Source organism: Mya arenaria, chromosome 13 (assembly GCF_026914265.1).
Source record: "Mya arenaria isolate MELC-2E11 chromosome 13, ASM2691426v1".
Classification (NCBI taxonomy): Eukaryota; Metazoa; Mollusca; class Bivalvia; order Myida; family Myidae; genus Mya; species Mya arenaria.
The window spans coordinates 48,159,717-48,177,261 of record NC_069134.1 but is presented as its reverse complement, the minus strand read 5'-3'; the positions used below and the strand labels follow the sequence as shown (position 1 = coordinate 48,177,261).

The 17,545-nt window shown below is 35.8% G+C and overlaps 1 protein-coding gene and 1 long non-coding RNA gene across 2 annotated transcripts; both read right to left on the bottom strand.

Moving 5' to 3' along the window:
* Positions 1-7,279: 7,279 nt before the first annotated feature.
* Positions 7,280-8,196, bottom strand: LOC128215323 (uncharacterized). Its single transcript, XM_052922022.1, has one exon. It carries the CDS (start codon positions 8,194-8,196, stop codon positions 7,477-7,479), a length of 720 nt encoding a protein of 239 aa, XP_052777982.1. The 3' UTR covers positions 7,280-7,476.
* Positions 8,197-8,260: 64 nt separating this feature from the next.
* LOC128212917 (uncharacterized) lies at positions 8,261-14,086 on the bottom strand. The gene is made up of 5 exons (XR_008257641.1): positions 13,754-14,086; positions 12,341-12,419; positions 11,932-11,972; positions 9,127-11,541; positions 8,261-8,933 (listed from the first exon to the last, which is right to left on the bottom strand). It is a non-coding gene; the product is annotated as an uncharacterized LOC128212917 (long non-coding RNA).
* Between the last annotated feature and the right edge of the window lie 3,459 nt (positions 14,087-17,545).

The window sequence follows — 17,545 nt, the reverse complement described above, 5'->3', positions numbered from 1 at the left end:
GTCAAATTGCAATATGACACGAGCAGACCGACAGTCGGTTAACAATAAGACACGAGCAGGCCGACGGTCAAAAAACAGTATGACCTGAGCTGGTCGACGGTCTTTGAACAATATGACACAAGCAGGCCGACAGTCGGTTAACAATATGACACGAGCAGGCCGACGGTCGGTAAACAATATGACAGGAACAGGCCGAAGGTCAAATAACAATATGCCACGAGCAGGCCGACAGTCAGTAAACAATATGACACGAACAGGTCGACGGTCAAATAACAATATGACTTCAGCAGGCCGACAGTCGATTAACAATATGACACGAACAGGCCGATGATCAAATTACAATATGACACGAGAAGACAGACGGTCGGTTAACAATAAGACAAGAGCAGGCCGACGGTCAAAAAACAATATGACCTGAGCTGGTCGACGGTCTTTGAACAATATAACACAAGCAGGCCGACAGTCGGTTAACAATATGACACGAGCAGGCCGACGGTCGGTAAACAATATGACACGAACAGGCCGACGGTAAAATAACAATATGCCACGAGCAGACCGACAGTCGGTAAACAATATGACATGAGCAGGCCGACAGTCGGTAAACAATATGACACGAGCAGGCGACGGTAAAATAACAATATGCCACGAGCAGACCGACAGTAGGTAAACAATATTACATGAGCAGGCCGACAGTCGATTAACAATATGACACGAACAGACCGACGGTCAAGTAACAATATGACCTGAGCAGGCCGACAGTCGATTATATATATGACACGAACAGACCGACGGTCAAATTATGATATGACTTGAGCAGGCTGACAGTCGGTTAACAATATTACACGAACAGGTCGATGGTCAAAAACCAATATGACACGAGCAGTCCGACAGTCGGTTAACAATATGACACGAGCAGGCCGACGTTCAAATAACGATATGACTTGAGCAGGCCGACAGTCGGTTAACAATATTACACGAACAGGCCGATGGTCAAAAACCAATATGACACGAGCAGACCGACAGTCGGTTAACAATATGACACGAGCAGGCCGATGGTCAAAACACATTATGACACGAGCAGACCGACAGTCGGTTAAAAATATGACACGAGTAGGCCGATGTTAAAAAACAATAAGACCTGAGCAGGCCGACAGTCGATTAACAATATGATACGAGCAGGCCGACGGTCGGTTAATTTTTGACACGATTAGGCCCACAATCTGTTTACATTATGATCCGAACAGGCTGACGGTCTATTTCTTAATCGATGAACCTTTCTCGAGACACACAGTTCAAGGCCTGAAGACACTTAACTAGAAAAGCACGTCACAATAGAACAAGGCCAGATTCCATATACAACCTCACACTTGACCCTATAGGTAAAACATGCTTACCTAGATACAACCTCACACTTGACCCTACAGGTAATACATGCTTACCTAGATACAACCTCACACTTGACCCTACAGGTAAAACATGCTTACCTAGGTACAACCTCACACTTGACCCTATAGGTAAAACCTGCTTACCTAGATACAACCTCACACTTGACCCTATAGGTAAAACCTGCTTACCTAGATACAACCTCACACTTGACCCTACAGGTAAAACATGCTTACCTAGATACAACCTCACACTTGACCCTACAGGTAAAACATGCTTACCTAGATACAACCTCACACTTGAACCTACAGGTAAAACATGCTTACCTAGGTACAACCTCACACTTGATCCTACAGGTAAAACATGCTTACCTAGATACAACCTCACACTTGACCCTACAGGAAAACATACTTACCTAGATACAACCTCACACTTGATCCTACAGGAAAACATGCTTACCTAGATACAACCTCACACTTGACCCTACAGGTAAAACATGCTTACCGAGATACAACCTCACACTTGACCCTACAGTCAAATCATGTTTTGGACATACGACCTCACACTTTACCCTACAGGTAAAACATGCTTACCTAGATACAACCTCACACTTGACCCTACAGGTAAAACATGCTTACCTAGATACAACCTCACACTTGATCCTACAGGTAAAACATACTTACCTAGATACAACCTCACACTTGATCCTACAGGAAAACATACTTACCTAGATACAACCTCACACTTGACCCTACAGGAAAACATACTTACCTAGATACAACCTCACACTTGATCCTACAGGAAAACATACTTACCTAGATACAACCTCACACTTGACCCTACAGGAAAACATACTTACCTAGATACAACCTCACACTTGATCCTACAGGAAAACATACTTACCTAGATACAACCTCACACTTTACCTGATCGTTAAAAATCGGAGGTTCATCCGCTCACTTGTCCCAAAAGTAAAAACCTGTTTTCGGGTGTACAACTTATCCTTATATTAAGTACAATGCGCATAAGGTCAGACGTGTTGGCATAGAGACTTGGAAGTATGATGCAGATCCCAACAGCTGCCCCTGGCTTACTTTAAATAGTTGCCTGTGGCCTCAGTTGGGTAAAAACAATCTTGACCCTGAAAATAAATAATACAACATTTTATGGGTTGCTTATCACGTGATGGGACACAATACAACTATTTATCATAATTTGTCGACGATATTATAACAGTTCATAAAAGTTAAAAATCCGCTAGGGTTATATAATTGACAAGGGAAGAAACTTGCACAAACATAATTCGTCATGAAAACGGTAAACGTCCAGTTCAGACATGAATTTTATAGCTAATATACCAATCCTAAGCATATCACTGCGTTCTACGCAAAGACTCATCATTTTTACATCGAAATGACACAACGATCTTACCGGTTATTCCAAATTGTAGCAGGAATCCAATTGAAATATACTCACAGGTGTTTTCGACTTATTCTACTGCTGTTATGAGGAGCATTAAAACGAAATGTTAAACACTCACACCAAAGAGCACAAATAAGTACATTAACTGTACTGCGTATAGTAGGTTCAGAGGTACCGCTTTCGAAAAGACACTGCGATCATGTTCCTGTATTAAATTGCCCTGGTAACGTTTCAAAGACTTTTTCCTTTACATGAAGTAGGTAAAGTCATAACAATTAATTAAACTTGTCCGTTCATCAGTGACATTGTGACACGATGTCATCAGAAGAGTTGGGTTTCCTTTATTGTGTGGTTATGACAGTTTTTCATTACTTATAGAAGTAGAAATAATACAATCATAGTCTTTAGAAAATATTATTAATGAGACATCTGTTTCGTGTGCGTTTTCGAAATGTCATAGTTAGTAGACGGATTATGTTTGATTACTGCCGGGGAGAAGGACAATGAACCATCGCACACATTCACGCGTAGCATCACGTGATCATGTGAGCTAAAACTTGAACATCCACGTACTTCTAGTATAACTAAATAAAAGTGACTATGTGATTAAGTGTTCGGTAATATGAAATGTACTTGCGAATTTAGATACATTTTCTAATACTGTCGATCTAATGATGTAAATTTTGATCAATTTCAAGCACAGTTACAACATACACAGATATGCCATATTTGCCGATAAAATACGAAAAAATGTGGATAAAATCAACACGTTTATTTGTTAACATTGCCTCCTAAGCCACAATCTGTTCAATAACATTTTTATCTTTAAAGTTATGATACCAAACTAAGATGTCGATCGAAGAATATGTTTTTCGCCACATACTGGACGCATACATTTTTCAAAATTTAAAGAAAAAGTCCATTTACCAGGCAAAAGTTGAGAGAATCCAGAATCGGTACTTTTCATTCTAAATCCGCCATTTTGTTTGCCACGAAACATTTTTCTCACTTAATGTTTGCATGAAACGAAATTACGCCCCCCCCCCCCCTCGATAAAGGAAACGCTGCAATGCAAGAGTGTGTTTAAAGGAACACAGGCTTTATGTATATTGATGCATATTTTAGCAAGCATTATTTATAGAATAATACATGGTTGATCATGGCTTTTGGTTGATAATAGCCCCAGTGGAAGGAATAATTGCCCGAGTGCTTAAGCGTGTAGCATTTTTGATAATAATTACCATTTAACTCGTTATAATTACTTTCAATTTCTGTTCTCATATATTCTCCTGGGCTGGTATTCATAAAACACCATAAGTCATGTCCTAACTTGAGTCATTTTCTTAGGTTACATATTTCACTGGTCATATGATATAATAACTTACTAAAATCTGAAATACTTTATTTTCATTAGTTTTATGTTATACACATGATTTTATGTTTAAAAACTTGTATTTATTTTCTTAATTTGACCATGAACATTTTAGGAAATCGACTGTTAAAGCTGCACTCTCACAGAATTACCATTTTTACAACCTTTTTATTTGTTGTCTTGGAAAGGGCAAATGTTTGCGTAGATATCTGCAAACCAATAATATAAGATTGCTGACAAAAAAAATCAGATCGTACATTTTTATATTTCCGTTCGAAAATTAATGTTTTATGGCTTGAACCGTTACTAACGGTTTAATAAAAATGCATAAAACATCAATTCTTGAACTTAAATATACACATCTGCGATCTATTTTTGTCAGCATTCCTATATCACTGGTTTGCAGATATTTACACAAAAAATGGCTCGTTCAAAGACAAAAAAAGAAAAAAAAAGTTGTCAAAACGTTCAATCTGTGAGAGTGCAGCTTCAAGAAGTGACTTAAGATGCTTCATGAATACCAGTTCAGTTTTCATTAGCATGCCCCTTTTAAACTGGAAGAGTATAGAATTTCCCTTATTCACCCAAAGCTTGTGTCAGACTTAACTCATAACTAAAAAGTTAAAAACATGAAAACTTAAGTTCATAATTATCAAAATTACAGCACCTGGGTCTGGGAGTTTTATGCCCCAAAGGTCTGTCTGTCCATCCTTTTGCCTCAATGGTTTCCGATCAATATCCGAAAACGAATAGGCCCAGGGTTCTTAAGCTGTGTAGGCATGTTGATCAAGCTAGAAGCTTTTTGGACGGTGCCCTTCAGGGCCCGTCCTAAGTAGGCACATCAGCCGATCAAACTACAAGCCAAAGCACGCCAGTGCGCTCAGTAAATAGTTCGCATCATTGTTTTGAATACACAGCTGATTTAAAGTGGCTGTTACATAGTTTTTTTCTAAAATATATGGGCGAATAGTGAGAGAAGTGGGTCATGTATAATTTATTGACAATTGGTACTCAAATCAAATATTTATATTGATAAATCATTTCGCCAATATTGACTACTTCATGGAAATATTTCCACTACATTACTACAAAACTGCATTCGGAACTCCTCGGCCGTTTTACTGTATCGATAAAAATAAATCCGTAAATGTTTCGAACTGAATACAGAAGTACATTGTTGCTATAACTAATTAATTCAATACTTTGAACTATCGAAATATTTTTAAATATATATCATACTGTAGACTCTTTTAGTAGAATCATCAAAATATGATGTGTTAATGGCATGACCCAAAATGACCCGGTTTATCCAAGATGGCGGACGAATCAACACTATTGTATTTCCTCAACTCACGGTTACTGTATGTTGGACAGCACGGCCGTATATTAGGATGAATCCCTCAAACACGTCTTGTCGGGTCCAGGGTTAGCAGTTCGAGAGCGCCGCTCGCTGCCACGCATGCGCAAAGCTTACTTGATTCCTATACCGAAATATAACCGGCTAACATATACTAATACTTTCACCACACTCCTCCCCACTCTATAAAAAGAACCTAAACAGGGGAGGAAGTAATTTATATTTAACGACAATTTAAGGACTTTAAAACGCATGCGTTGACTTCCAACTTCCAATTTAGAAAACCCTAACCAATTTAGGATAACATCAGTACAAGTAATCCAAAACAATTTGAGCCCTAAAAGTATAGTTCACACAAATTAAGAAGTATTTAAAGTGCCAAAATATTCAAAAATTTACTTAATTGAATGAAAGTGTGAACCTTTTACACTAGAACTGATAAAAATATACCAATTGTACCTAAAATGGCAAAAGTAACAATTAGTATATAAATTGTGACCTGCAAGGTTTCACAATTTACTCTCGTTCTTGTTCTTCACATGCTGTAAGCACGACTTTTTTATACACCACAGGGATATTTTGTTCTCCTTCAATGCATTTTTATCTTGAAAACTTTCACTCTCCCGCCATATCATCACACCCTTTTCCCCCTTTCCTATCAATAGAGGTTCCAGTAGCACTCAATGGTCAGGAACGACACTAATGTCCTATTTCAAGATAAACCTCAATATCACCTGCAAATATTCCAAGGCTCTTATAGGGTAAATATGGTTTGTGTTTGTTAGTCTGACTGCTGGGTATATTCTTAATTGTAAAGCTTGGAAAGCTCTCATTCCTTTTAAAAATTCTATTTCTTGTCCTAGGATGATCATTTGTGCTATCAGGACTATTACATTGGACTACTGGCCTAGGTCACCTTCATACCCAATGGGAGAAATAAATGTTCCGGTCACCTAGCCGCCTTTGGCATCACAGCTCACCTGAAAGGTTGGTTGGAGGATGCAGCTGGTGCTCCACGATAAGGAGTGTTTGTAGAGCCAGATGACACGGGCTTCTGTCTTGTATTCCTTGAAGTTGTCTTTGTAAATGATGTAGTAGTTGAGGAAAAAGGTCAAGTAGAGAAAGAGATAGATTGCTGTGTAACAGCAGGTTCTGGACGGTCGTTGTCCTCACTAGAATGTCTAGTTCTTGGACTATGGGTTGACAACTTCAGGTTCTCCACATTGCATACGCTTACTGCACTGGTCATTACGTTTTCTGCTGGTCAGTTTTGTTTGCTTTTACTATAATACTCAGCAGTTTCTAAGTTAAAGGCATTTTACCCCCTGTTCATTCCACAGGTCTACCTTTAACGCATGGCAGTTACCATACGAGTACGTACTCTGTCCCTTCAACCTCATGTTGAGTGACATGTCTTGCCTTGATTTATTTGCGACACACTTGTACTGCAGAGCTTTGGTGTAACAGACTTCACTTGGATCCCAACTCCCCGCTCGAGTCCCAACTCCCCGCTCGAAATGGCTGGAGGCAGCTCTTCCTCTGTCGAACGATCAAAGGTGCTGGAGGCAGCTCTCAAGTCCCTGGCCTTTATCGTTACACAAAACGTTACAGCCCACTGAATGACAAATCCTCCAACTTCAAACTTATAGCTGTAAGCTAAACATTCATTCATCACCAGTATAAATTGCGCGTCCGCATATACTGTAGCGTTTTTCTTGAGGATTATTCAAACATATTCAAACAAGCTGTGTCTGTACTTTGCGTGCAACGCACATAGTACCTATACATCCGGTTAATTTTCATTTTCACTACACCAATTCCCAGTTTGTGGCTCTGGACAATCAACTTTAAAATGTCCCTCTTCCCCACAATTGAAGCAGAGGTTACCCATTCCCTGTCTGGGCCTCCTATATTCCCTAGGAGCTGGTCTTTGACGGCGTTGTTATTCTTTCACTGCCTTTGTCAAAGCATCCATCCTCTCCAGCATACTCGTACCCGCTGCACTTTTCTGTACAGCATTAACCGAAACTTCTTCTCTCGGTTTCTTCCCCTTCTTACCATCAATGGCCTGGGAAATATGCTGGAAATACTTCATTGTGTTCATAGCCACTTCCAATGACTTTGGCTTTTGTGTTAGGGCATGCTTACCAGCTTCCTTGTCGGTACATCCCTGGCAGAAATGGTGCACAACTTCTTCTGTTAAATGCCACTCTGGAAGGTTATAAAAGGCATGGGTGGCGAGCTCAAGTAGCCGGTCTGCCCAGTCTTCGAGAGTCTCATCTGGTGCCTGCAAGGCTTGTCGAAACATGACTTTGGACATCTCTATAACCTCCCTTGTTCCGAAACGCTCACCTAGACGAGTTTTCAAAGTGGCATATGTGAAAGTCACGACTTCTGAATAAATGGCATAAAATTCACCAGCTTTTCCTGTTAAGCTCCAAACAAGACGCTGCAAGCGTTCAGTTTCAGTCCATATATTATAATCAGCACACATTTCAAACTTTTTACGAAAGGCCAACCAGCTTGTTTTGCCATCATATCTCAGATCTTTTGAGTTCAATGCCTGGCCCTGAACTGTCAAGGCCCCTAGTTTATCTACCAAACCTGGACTTGTTGAAGAAGAACTTGATCTTGCACGACCTTTACCATCCTTCATGCGCATTGACTTTGTTCGCTGCCGGGACACATGCTGATCCTTTCCTGTAACCCCTGTTGGACATGTGGAAACCTACTTAGGCTCCAGGCAGCGTCTTGGTCAGTGTCGTACGGAGTTGAAGCATAAGTAGGCTTGTCCGCTATGGTCACCTTCTCAGCTACTCCTGGAGGGTTCAGTCTTTTGTACTTTTTAAACTCTTCCAAAGAAGCAAGGTGCATCTTTTTCAGGGCGTTCAGTTCTTGGGCCATGTGTCCGACTTCCTCTCTGATCATTCTCGCATCATCATTGCTTTTAATTTGGTGAGCAAGATCACCTTGGCTAATGTGTTCCGCCATTTTCACAAAATCATCCAGTTACTCAAGATCAAAGTTTAAATAAAATAAAGTTTAACTTACAAAAGAAATTACTTAAAGATCAAAACACAAAAACAATTAACATAGAGCAGCGTTAAAGAAAACTAACTAACTTACCATTTTTAATTAATAAACAAATAAGATATTCAGATTTAAATTTTCAAACAGTCTATTTTAGTACAGTGCAACTGTATACTAGATGTTTAGCCTGGTAATATGTTGATGATGCAAAATGATTACAACTTATGTCCAGTGATATGTCTGCCCGTGCAACGGGTTAATAACTAACACCTGGATGTAACAACACCAGCGAGCCCCCACTTTCAGGATCACGAAACCATCTGTCACAACAATGTGTGATCTGGAGGCTTGTGTAACAAGCTCTGTATCCTGATGAAGAGGTAAAATATCAATTGCTGGGAATACACCAACTCAATCCGGCATGTACCAACCTTTGACAACTATGCATCGATATTTAATTTCCTGGAGAACTATCCCATATAAATATTCATGGCTCTGTCCTGCTGTTTATAAATGTAAACAAATGTCTTTTTCTAGTACCTTTGCATATCAATTAGCTTACCAAACACAGATCTGCAAGATCTTACAAATGGTATCTCATCACTCAACTAAACTGCCAAATTCAGCAATGACAGCTTATGGCTATGTATTATATACTGAAAGTATAAAAACACATGTTACAATAACAAATTACAATCAATCCGTGTGTTAAACAGTCGTTATTCACTTCAATATAAGCAAGTACTCATTTGTTTTCATTTACCCCTGGGCGCGGCCATCTTGGATTGACGCATGCGTGTAACGCGTTTCCGGTCTAATTTCCAAAGACGGTTCACGTGTTCTCAAACTCTTGCAAAGAGCTTTATTCATGCATACCTAAGTTTAATATACAAGGCCATGCATAATTATTCATCCTAACAGGTTGAGTTTAGCATCCATGGGTAGCAATAACAACGTAAAAAAATAATTTAATGCGGTATATTAAAGTGATATATCATTTTAAAGGTTATGTCATTACAAACTCAAATATGCACATTTTTTCAAAATCCATCAATTTTTGACAGAATTATGGCCCTTTTAATTTTACATTTTTATCAATTTTTCTGCCAAAATAGGTCAAATTCAAAACTTCGGAATTTAAATGAAATGAATAATGTCAAACAACACATTTTGTTTATTTTCTATAAATTTAATACACATTCCTAAATATCAGAACCTAAACAAATTTTAAGCAAATTATTTTACTTTAAAAAAATGATGAAAAAACGTCCATTTTTAAGAAATTTTAAAATTGCTTAATATTTTGAAGAATGAGCTTGAAAAAGGTAAAAGACAAAGAACATTTACATTCTTCCATTCACTGCTTGACTGTTGCATTTTTACAATGAATAGTATTATAAATAGGAAGATTAAAGGCAAACAAAAAATTAGTTGCCATGGTAACCATTCAATAAAAATACAAAAAATGCTTTAAACATCGCTTTTTGTTAAAAATGAGAATTATGTACATCTTGCCATGATTGCCTGACAGTTGTAATAAAGGTGAACTTCAACCCATCTAGCAATTCTGAATATTTCAATATAAGTATGAGATTGTCAGCAATTTTCAAGGTTAAATTATAAATATAATTCTATACAAAGTATGACCAAATGATTAACAAATAACAGAAATATTTCATTGACTGAAGCGGACATGCTAAAAAGTATCACATTGAAAATACAAAGGTTTTTAGACAACAATTACAGTTTCTTAAGAAAACTAGACTCTATAGTTACCATGGCAACTGTTTAAAGTGACACTCTTATTCAGTATCAATGCATACACATGTATAACAAACATACACTTTGACTGTTAACCCTTTAACAACTTACTTAATAATTCATTTTTGGAAAATATTAAGTATTGATAAAAATATTGTAACCGTGTATTTAAGCTGAAAAAGCAAAGATATTAAATGATTGGTGAATGCATAAAGATTTACTGTGATCTACTATGATCTCAAATGGTAGAAATACTGTCTTTTATGCACATTTCCTTCAAGTAGAAGTAGGCATCCTTCATTAGAACCATTGTTTTCAACATTTATTCATCCTTTTTGGAATAATAAAACAAAAGTATTAATTGTGGTAAATCTTATGTGGGAGTAAGAGTGCATCTTTAAAAGAACTGACTTTTTTAAATTGACATGGAAACTATAAACACGAATAATACCAGATAATGTTTAGAAACAAACGTAAGGCCTAAAAAAAAAATTGTTTGGTTAGGGTTACATCCTTAAAAAAAATAGGTAGGGTAGGTAGGCTTTTTATTTTTTTTTATTTTTTTTTTTTATTAGGTTTTATATAAGAAAATAATTTTCATCATTGGAGAATGGTGTTAAAGCTATCTTCTGTATAAGCATTTAAGGTTTAAACTTAATATTAAAAAGCAATTTAAAAAAAAACGAGATTTTTTTTTTTTTTTTTTTAATTTTTTTTTTTTTTCAAATTGACTATAAAAACGGTAGGGTCGGCGCCTATTCCGTAGGTAGGGTCGGGTAACCCGAACCAAATGTATTTTTTTTAGGCCTAAGGACAATATTTCTGTTTCAAACCAAATTTAAAATACTTTAATTATTGGAATCAAAATGTGCATAGATTTGGAATCATAATGTCCATGCATGTATTTGTAACCATTCATAACAAGTTTTACACATAAAAAGAAAACATTTTATATGGAAACATTTTCACTCTATAATCACTCAAAAATGAAGGAACTGTTCATGCTGTACAGGGGTATTTGGAAGTGCAGATACTTCTTATTGCAAGAAAATTAATCCTCTTTGCACTACACTGTAATCTTGGATATTGCAGGAATTGAGAGAGAATCTGTGAGACACTTCATGGTATGACTGTTGCATGATAGAACCACTGTCAAATACTGAAAAATACTGTCAAATTACACCAAGCTGTTTTTTTCTCAGAAACCATCATGAGCCTGAAAATATAACAAAGGAATGTGTTGATTTCAATTAATACACATGTTCACAAAAGAAACTACATGCATTCAGTTTATATGGCAACATACATATACAGATGTATACATACAGTGTAAAAAGGTTTTATCACATTTAATTAAGAAAATACATTATATTACCAGATATTGTCTTAATATTGTCTTAATAAAGTTGACATACATACAGAGAGAAATAAGGACTTTTCTAATTTAAAACTTCATACTGTTCAACATTTTGGTCCACTTTTTGTACATAACAAATTACCTTTTCTCTATAATAATTTATTTTTCCTTTCAAAATTATTCCTCAAAAAAGTCAACATTATATTTTTAATAGAGCAAATAAATACAATTTGACAAAAAAGTACATACAATTAGGTTACTGAATCTGCATCAGTCAGGTGAGAGTGAAACTGAAAGTAAACAGAAACATAGATAATTATGTATTATTCTGAGAGGGACAACTATGTATATATATATATATATATATATATATATATATATATATATATATATATATATGTGTGTGTGTGTGTAATGAGGTTTGATGTCTATACACAGTTTGGTATTTACCAGAATCAATTTAAGAATCAATTCAACTTTACAGCTCAAAAAAATGTCAAAAGCATTTATTTTACAAATAATAAAATATGTCATCATACAAAATGTCAAAGTTTATAAAGAGTTCACATTAACTTCAGGTATGATTTCAAAGAAAATTAAGCAAATGGCATGTTTATGAGATATTCTCTGGTAAATATGCATCATAGTTCTAAGTTACCTCAGTTCTGCAATCCTTCCCATCATTCTGACTGGCTGAATTTGAGTGGTATGAATGTATTCTATGGCTTTATTTCTCACTGAAAGGAAGAAAAGATTAAATAAAAAAGGGAAAAAAGACTAATAAATGACAAAACTGACCACCCATGAATTGGCAGACATACTAATGTGTAAAAATACTCAAAATATTTAGTCAAAAAGGAAGAACAGCCATTTATGGAATGTGAAGTTTAAAATAATTTCAAATGAATAATCAAAACATTGAGTTGAAAATTAATGACAGCAATTGAAATCCTATCATAACAGGAATTCCAATAAATCTGAAGACAAATAATGTTTGAAAAGTTGAATATTTTTTACAGAGAGTGATTTTATAATCCAAGTAACTAACTATACAGAACATAAAAATGTTTCCTGAAATTTACACATTAAAACATTGATATGTTGAAATTTGAAACTTTCCAATTATTATTTAAGTATTAGTTACTTGGTGATAATGTATGATCTATAAACAATTAAAATTTATAGGCATCCAATTAACTGTTTAGAAGATTAAAAAAATGCTTACTTTCTTAGTTTCAATTGTGAAATGCCTATATAAGCCAGCCTGCATTTTTCTTATTAACCAATAAAACACTAAATGAAAACTTGGCGTTGTAATTTGATTAATTGGGTTTTGGTTGTCGGGCTCTTTTAAGTTATTTAATATGAATTTGTCGGTCAATGCCCGTTGCAGAAACATGCACATAAACAATAACAAACTTCAGCTTGACAGATTCTTAATTAATAATATAGAATGGCTTAATAAAAAATAACTGCCAATTCTCCAATAGTTTATTTACATTTTTTTAAAACCGAAAGTGACCAGATCCTTAAAGAACCTGGTCTGTTTATTTCATTAAAACCAATCACAATATTGCAAATGTCTTATTTATTCAAATTATAAAACATTTGACCAATGTTCATGCAAAAGAATTGGCAACCCCTTATAAATAGCATTCTAAATATAATAAAACAATGATATGCATAAACCTACCTCAATGTTTACTCAAAATAAATTACTATTTACAGAGGTTGGCATTGAAAAAGTTAACAAAAATTACTTCCTGGTTAATTCGGATACTCTCGGCTTTTAAGGTTGCATGCCTTATGAGTCATCAAATTGTTCTTGTTTTTGGCCACTCTCAGAAACGATGTGTTTATAAATAGCCCTTGCGGAAAAATGCGACAGATTACTGAATCAAATGGATAGTATCACTGTGTAGATAAATGAATGAATTTTCAGAAATTCGATGATGCATTGTTGTTCTCTTTCGATTTGGACCTATAATTCAGCATGTTTTATCCCCTGTTTCAGTTTTTGTCAAAATAAAAGCAGAAAATATACATAATAATTCATTAAAGTTATACTCACCGATGCAGGAGACGTCAATGTATCCTTGTAAAGTCATTGACAATCAAAACAATTCTTAAAATATCCGAAATCGAAAGTATAAAATGACAGTCAAAACGTCCCAAGACTGGCAGAAAAACGACATATTACAAAAAATGCTTGTGAAACTTTTTGCTCGTTTTATTTTGTTTCACATAATTAGATAAAACCCGTACTACAGTTGATAGATAATTTATTCATGATTATTTTGGTACCATTTTCGGCAGTAAGTATAAATGTTTGCAGGAGTAATATCCATTGGAGTGAGGAGTGGTATTAGCATTGTGCAGAATAGGGAAGTGTAAAAAACGACGTTACGTTGTTATTGCTACCATGGGTTTTTTAAAGGCGTGAACACCGAATTTCAGGCTGCAAGCCAACTCGTCAAAATTTACCTATTCTCTTCCCCTCCGCAAATTCTTTTTGTAAACCTCGTCGCCAATATTGTATTTCCTCAACTCACGGTTACTGTATGTTGGACAGCACGGCCGTATATTAGGATGAATCCCTCAAACACGTCTTGTCGGGTCCAGGGTTAGCAGTTCGAGAGCGCCGCTCGCTGCCACGCATGCGCAAAGCTTACTTGATTCCTATACCGAAATATAACCGGCTAAAATATACTAATACTTTCACCACAACACAATATGTCCGTGGAATTTCCGATGTCAAATGGGATTTAAGGCATCACACTAGAGTTTTACAATGGATTGTTAGTGCTAAAAAGGAGAATTAGAATTAATTATTTGAATAACATCATCACCTTGTGGTATTGGCTGAGTTTAACGCAATACAATTAATGACTGAAATACATCTGGTGAAAGGTCACCCAATACTAAAAGTAGGTTGCAGTAAAACACGGAAATACAAACTTAGTGAAAATCCAAAAAACAATGACGTCGTTTTGCTTCGTGCCATTAGTAGATGTTAATAATTGTTGCAAATATTGATGTGAAAAATAATGATAATAACTCGAAACAACTTGCATCTGCGTCACAGTTGTCATCTTTCTGCATAAAACATATATTACAGTACAGTAGGGTATTTCAGAATTTCTTTAAAATTGTGATATTAATGCACCAGTCAATTGTAACCACGGCCACCCCAGGTCCGGGGATATACGGGGTATAGCCGGTGAAATGGGTCGTGTTTATGCTTTTCAGGTGGCCCCGCATTGCCGGGTGAATGCGGTGGTTTTGTCTGTTTTAAATATAGCGGGTAATTGGCCTTACCTTGAGTCCCCGGGGTGCAGGGACTTTGGTGGGGATTTTACCAACTGTTCGTCTTCGCATGGCATGGAATTTAGCCGGTGTTGGCTGTACTGAAAGTCCAAGTCCCCGCTATTTCCAAGAACTGGGGGGTGGGCGTGGTTACAATTGACTGACCAGTGCATAATTTGGTTCCCTTTATGCCATGTTGATCTGATTCATACCATAGTAAAATATTTTCTTCAACTGTAACAACACTTCAATATTAAACACTGCATTGCAAAATAGAAACACGAAAGTTTCACATAATTTATCTTGAGCCAATATCATTGTTTAATCACACAAGTGTGTATAATTACACAAGTGTTTCATTAAACACTTAAATTCCTATCAGCTTCTGTCATCATAGAATTGCCATTTTGGAACTATCTAGCTGATGCGCGTCATCTTGAAGCTCAATATACATCAAGTCGAAAATTATAGATGTGTTCACTACGTGACGTGCCATATCAAAAATGGTAAAAATTCATTCAATGTACAATTATTTGAACTAAATAAACTTAGTGCTTGAAATGTCATTCTTGGCTAGGAGAAAAAGTTGGATGTGGACATGAAGACTCAACAAAACAAAACTTGTCAAAGACTCTGAAGTTGCTGTTTATTTGGACTAGTCAAGTATTAAACTTTTCAACAAGATAAAGTTACTATAAATGATCCTGGCATTTGGACACGGAGCTAGCCTGTCTGTATTATCTGGATGGTGCTAAGCTCCTGGTGAGTCTTAAATGCCTTGATTTGAAATCTGCCACTTATTATTCTCTATCATTGACTACACATTTTTCAGGTAAGTGTAAATTACAATATTTTCTTATATGTTAAAATTAACAATGGTAAAAGATAATGCATAACTTAATTGTGCATGCTGGGGATATCAATATTGTATACATGTATATAGCTTTACGGATATTTACAGTGTTTAAATAGCCCAAAAGGGTCTAACTCAATGAAAAAAAAAATCCAAATACTAGAATGTAGACAGGATTTTGACATTTTTTGGCAATTAAATAAATTCAAGGGCGTAGCCAGGCTGTACTAAATATGAGAGGCTATGGGATGGGGAATCCCTGTAACCGTAGGAGGTTAAGGGGGGGGGGGGGCTGCTCCCCACTGAAAAATGGAACTAACATGTTTAGCATTGATTTGTATTTGTCGGGATTTATAGGTTCGAGGCCGACGACTGTAGTCACCAAGTGATTTTTAAGGCTGTGTTAGCTATCGAGCACAGAGAAACAATGCTTTCTATAGCTGATCTTCCCTTTAAGGTTTTATTCTGATGTCAAAACATAGCGTCACCCTCAACTTTGATGCCATGTTTAGCCTTTTTTTTCATTTTTTAAATTGATGTTACGCATGTGCGTAAGTGTGTAACGCTGGCTACGCCCCTGAAATTGCCTGTTGCAATTTTGGGCAAATCATTCTCATTGGTATGCCTATCAAGCATTAAACATGTAAGCCTAAAAAAGATCAATAAAAACAAGCCATATTACTGAAATGTTCAAGGCCAACAGATCCCTTCAGAGAAAATCATGCATAACCCTTTTATATACTAATATATTCTCCCTCCAAACAGAGACCTGGTATGTTAATTTGCATATTTAATCCATTACATCCACATACTATTAATGCACTTCCCCCTTTGGCAGAATGTTACATTACCCTTATTCGTTATTTCAATTTATTTCTAAAGACAGCATGAACTTTTATAGAAAAGGAGTGTCAGTAATTTAGTCTGACAGGCTGTGATTTTTTTTTCAATCAGAAGGAAATTTTGCAATTTTAACATGGCCACGTTTTGACATGCTTCCACAGTGTGTGAATTGTGATCAAAATTGTGCTTGGTTAATTTTGTGCTAATGCGTATATCTTGGACTTGACATATTTCTCAGTTACCGCATGGCCTGTTCCAAAGGGTAAAGCATTTGGAAATGTCAGTTCAAACCTGACAAATATGAAATTCTTTTCCTTAATTCAATTTTGATATTTTCAAAACACCCTCTTTTTTAAAAACTTGTTTTAATAGATGTTTATGGATAAGAAGACTCTTAATTAATTTTGAACATCAACTTGTTAAGTCTAAGAAATAATGAGCCCTTAAAGCTGCACTCCCACAGATTTACTATTTATTTAACAGCTTCTTTTATTTTTTGTTTTGGAAAGAGCAAATTATTGCGTAAATATGTGCAAACCAATAATAAGATATCTGACAAAATATCAGATCTTAGATTTTCATATTTATGTTCAAAAATTGATGCTTAATGGCTTAAACTGATACTAACGGTTTAAGAAAAAATGCATAAAACATCAATATTTGAACTTAAGTATAAGAATCTATGATCTGATTTTTTGTCAGCAGTCTTATATTACTGTTTTCCATGGATTTTCGCAAAAAATGGCTTGTTCCAAGACAAAAAATAAAGAAGTTGCCAATACTTTCAATATGTGTGAGTGCAGCTTTAACAACAAAAATAGAATAAACCTACAATTAAGCAAATTAAATTTCAGATAGGCA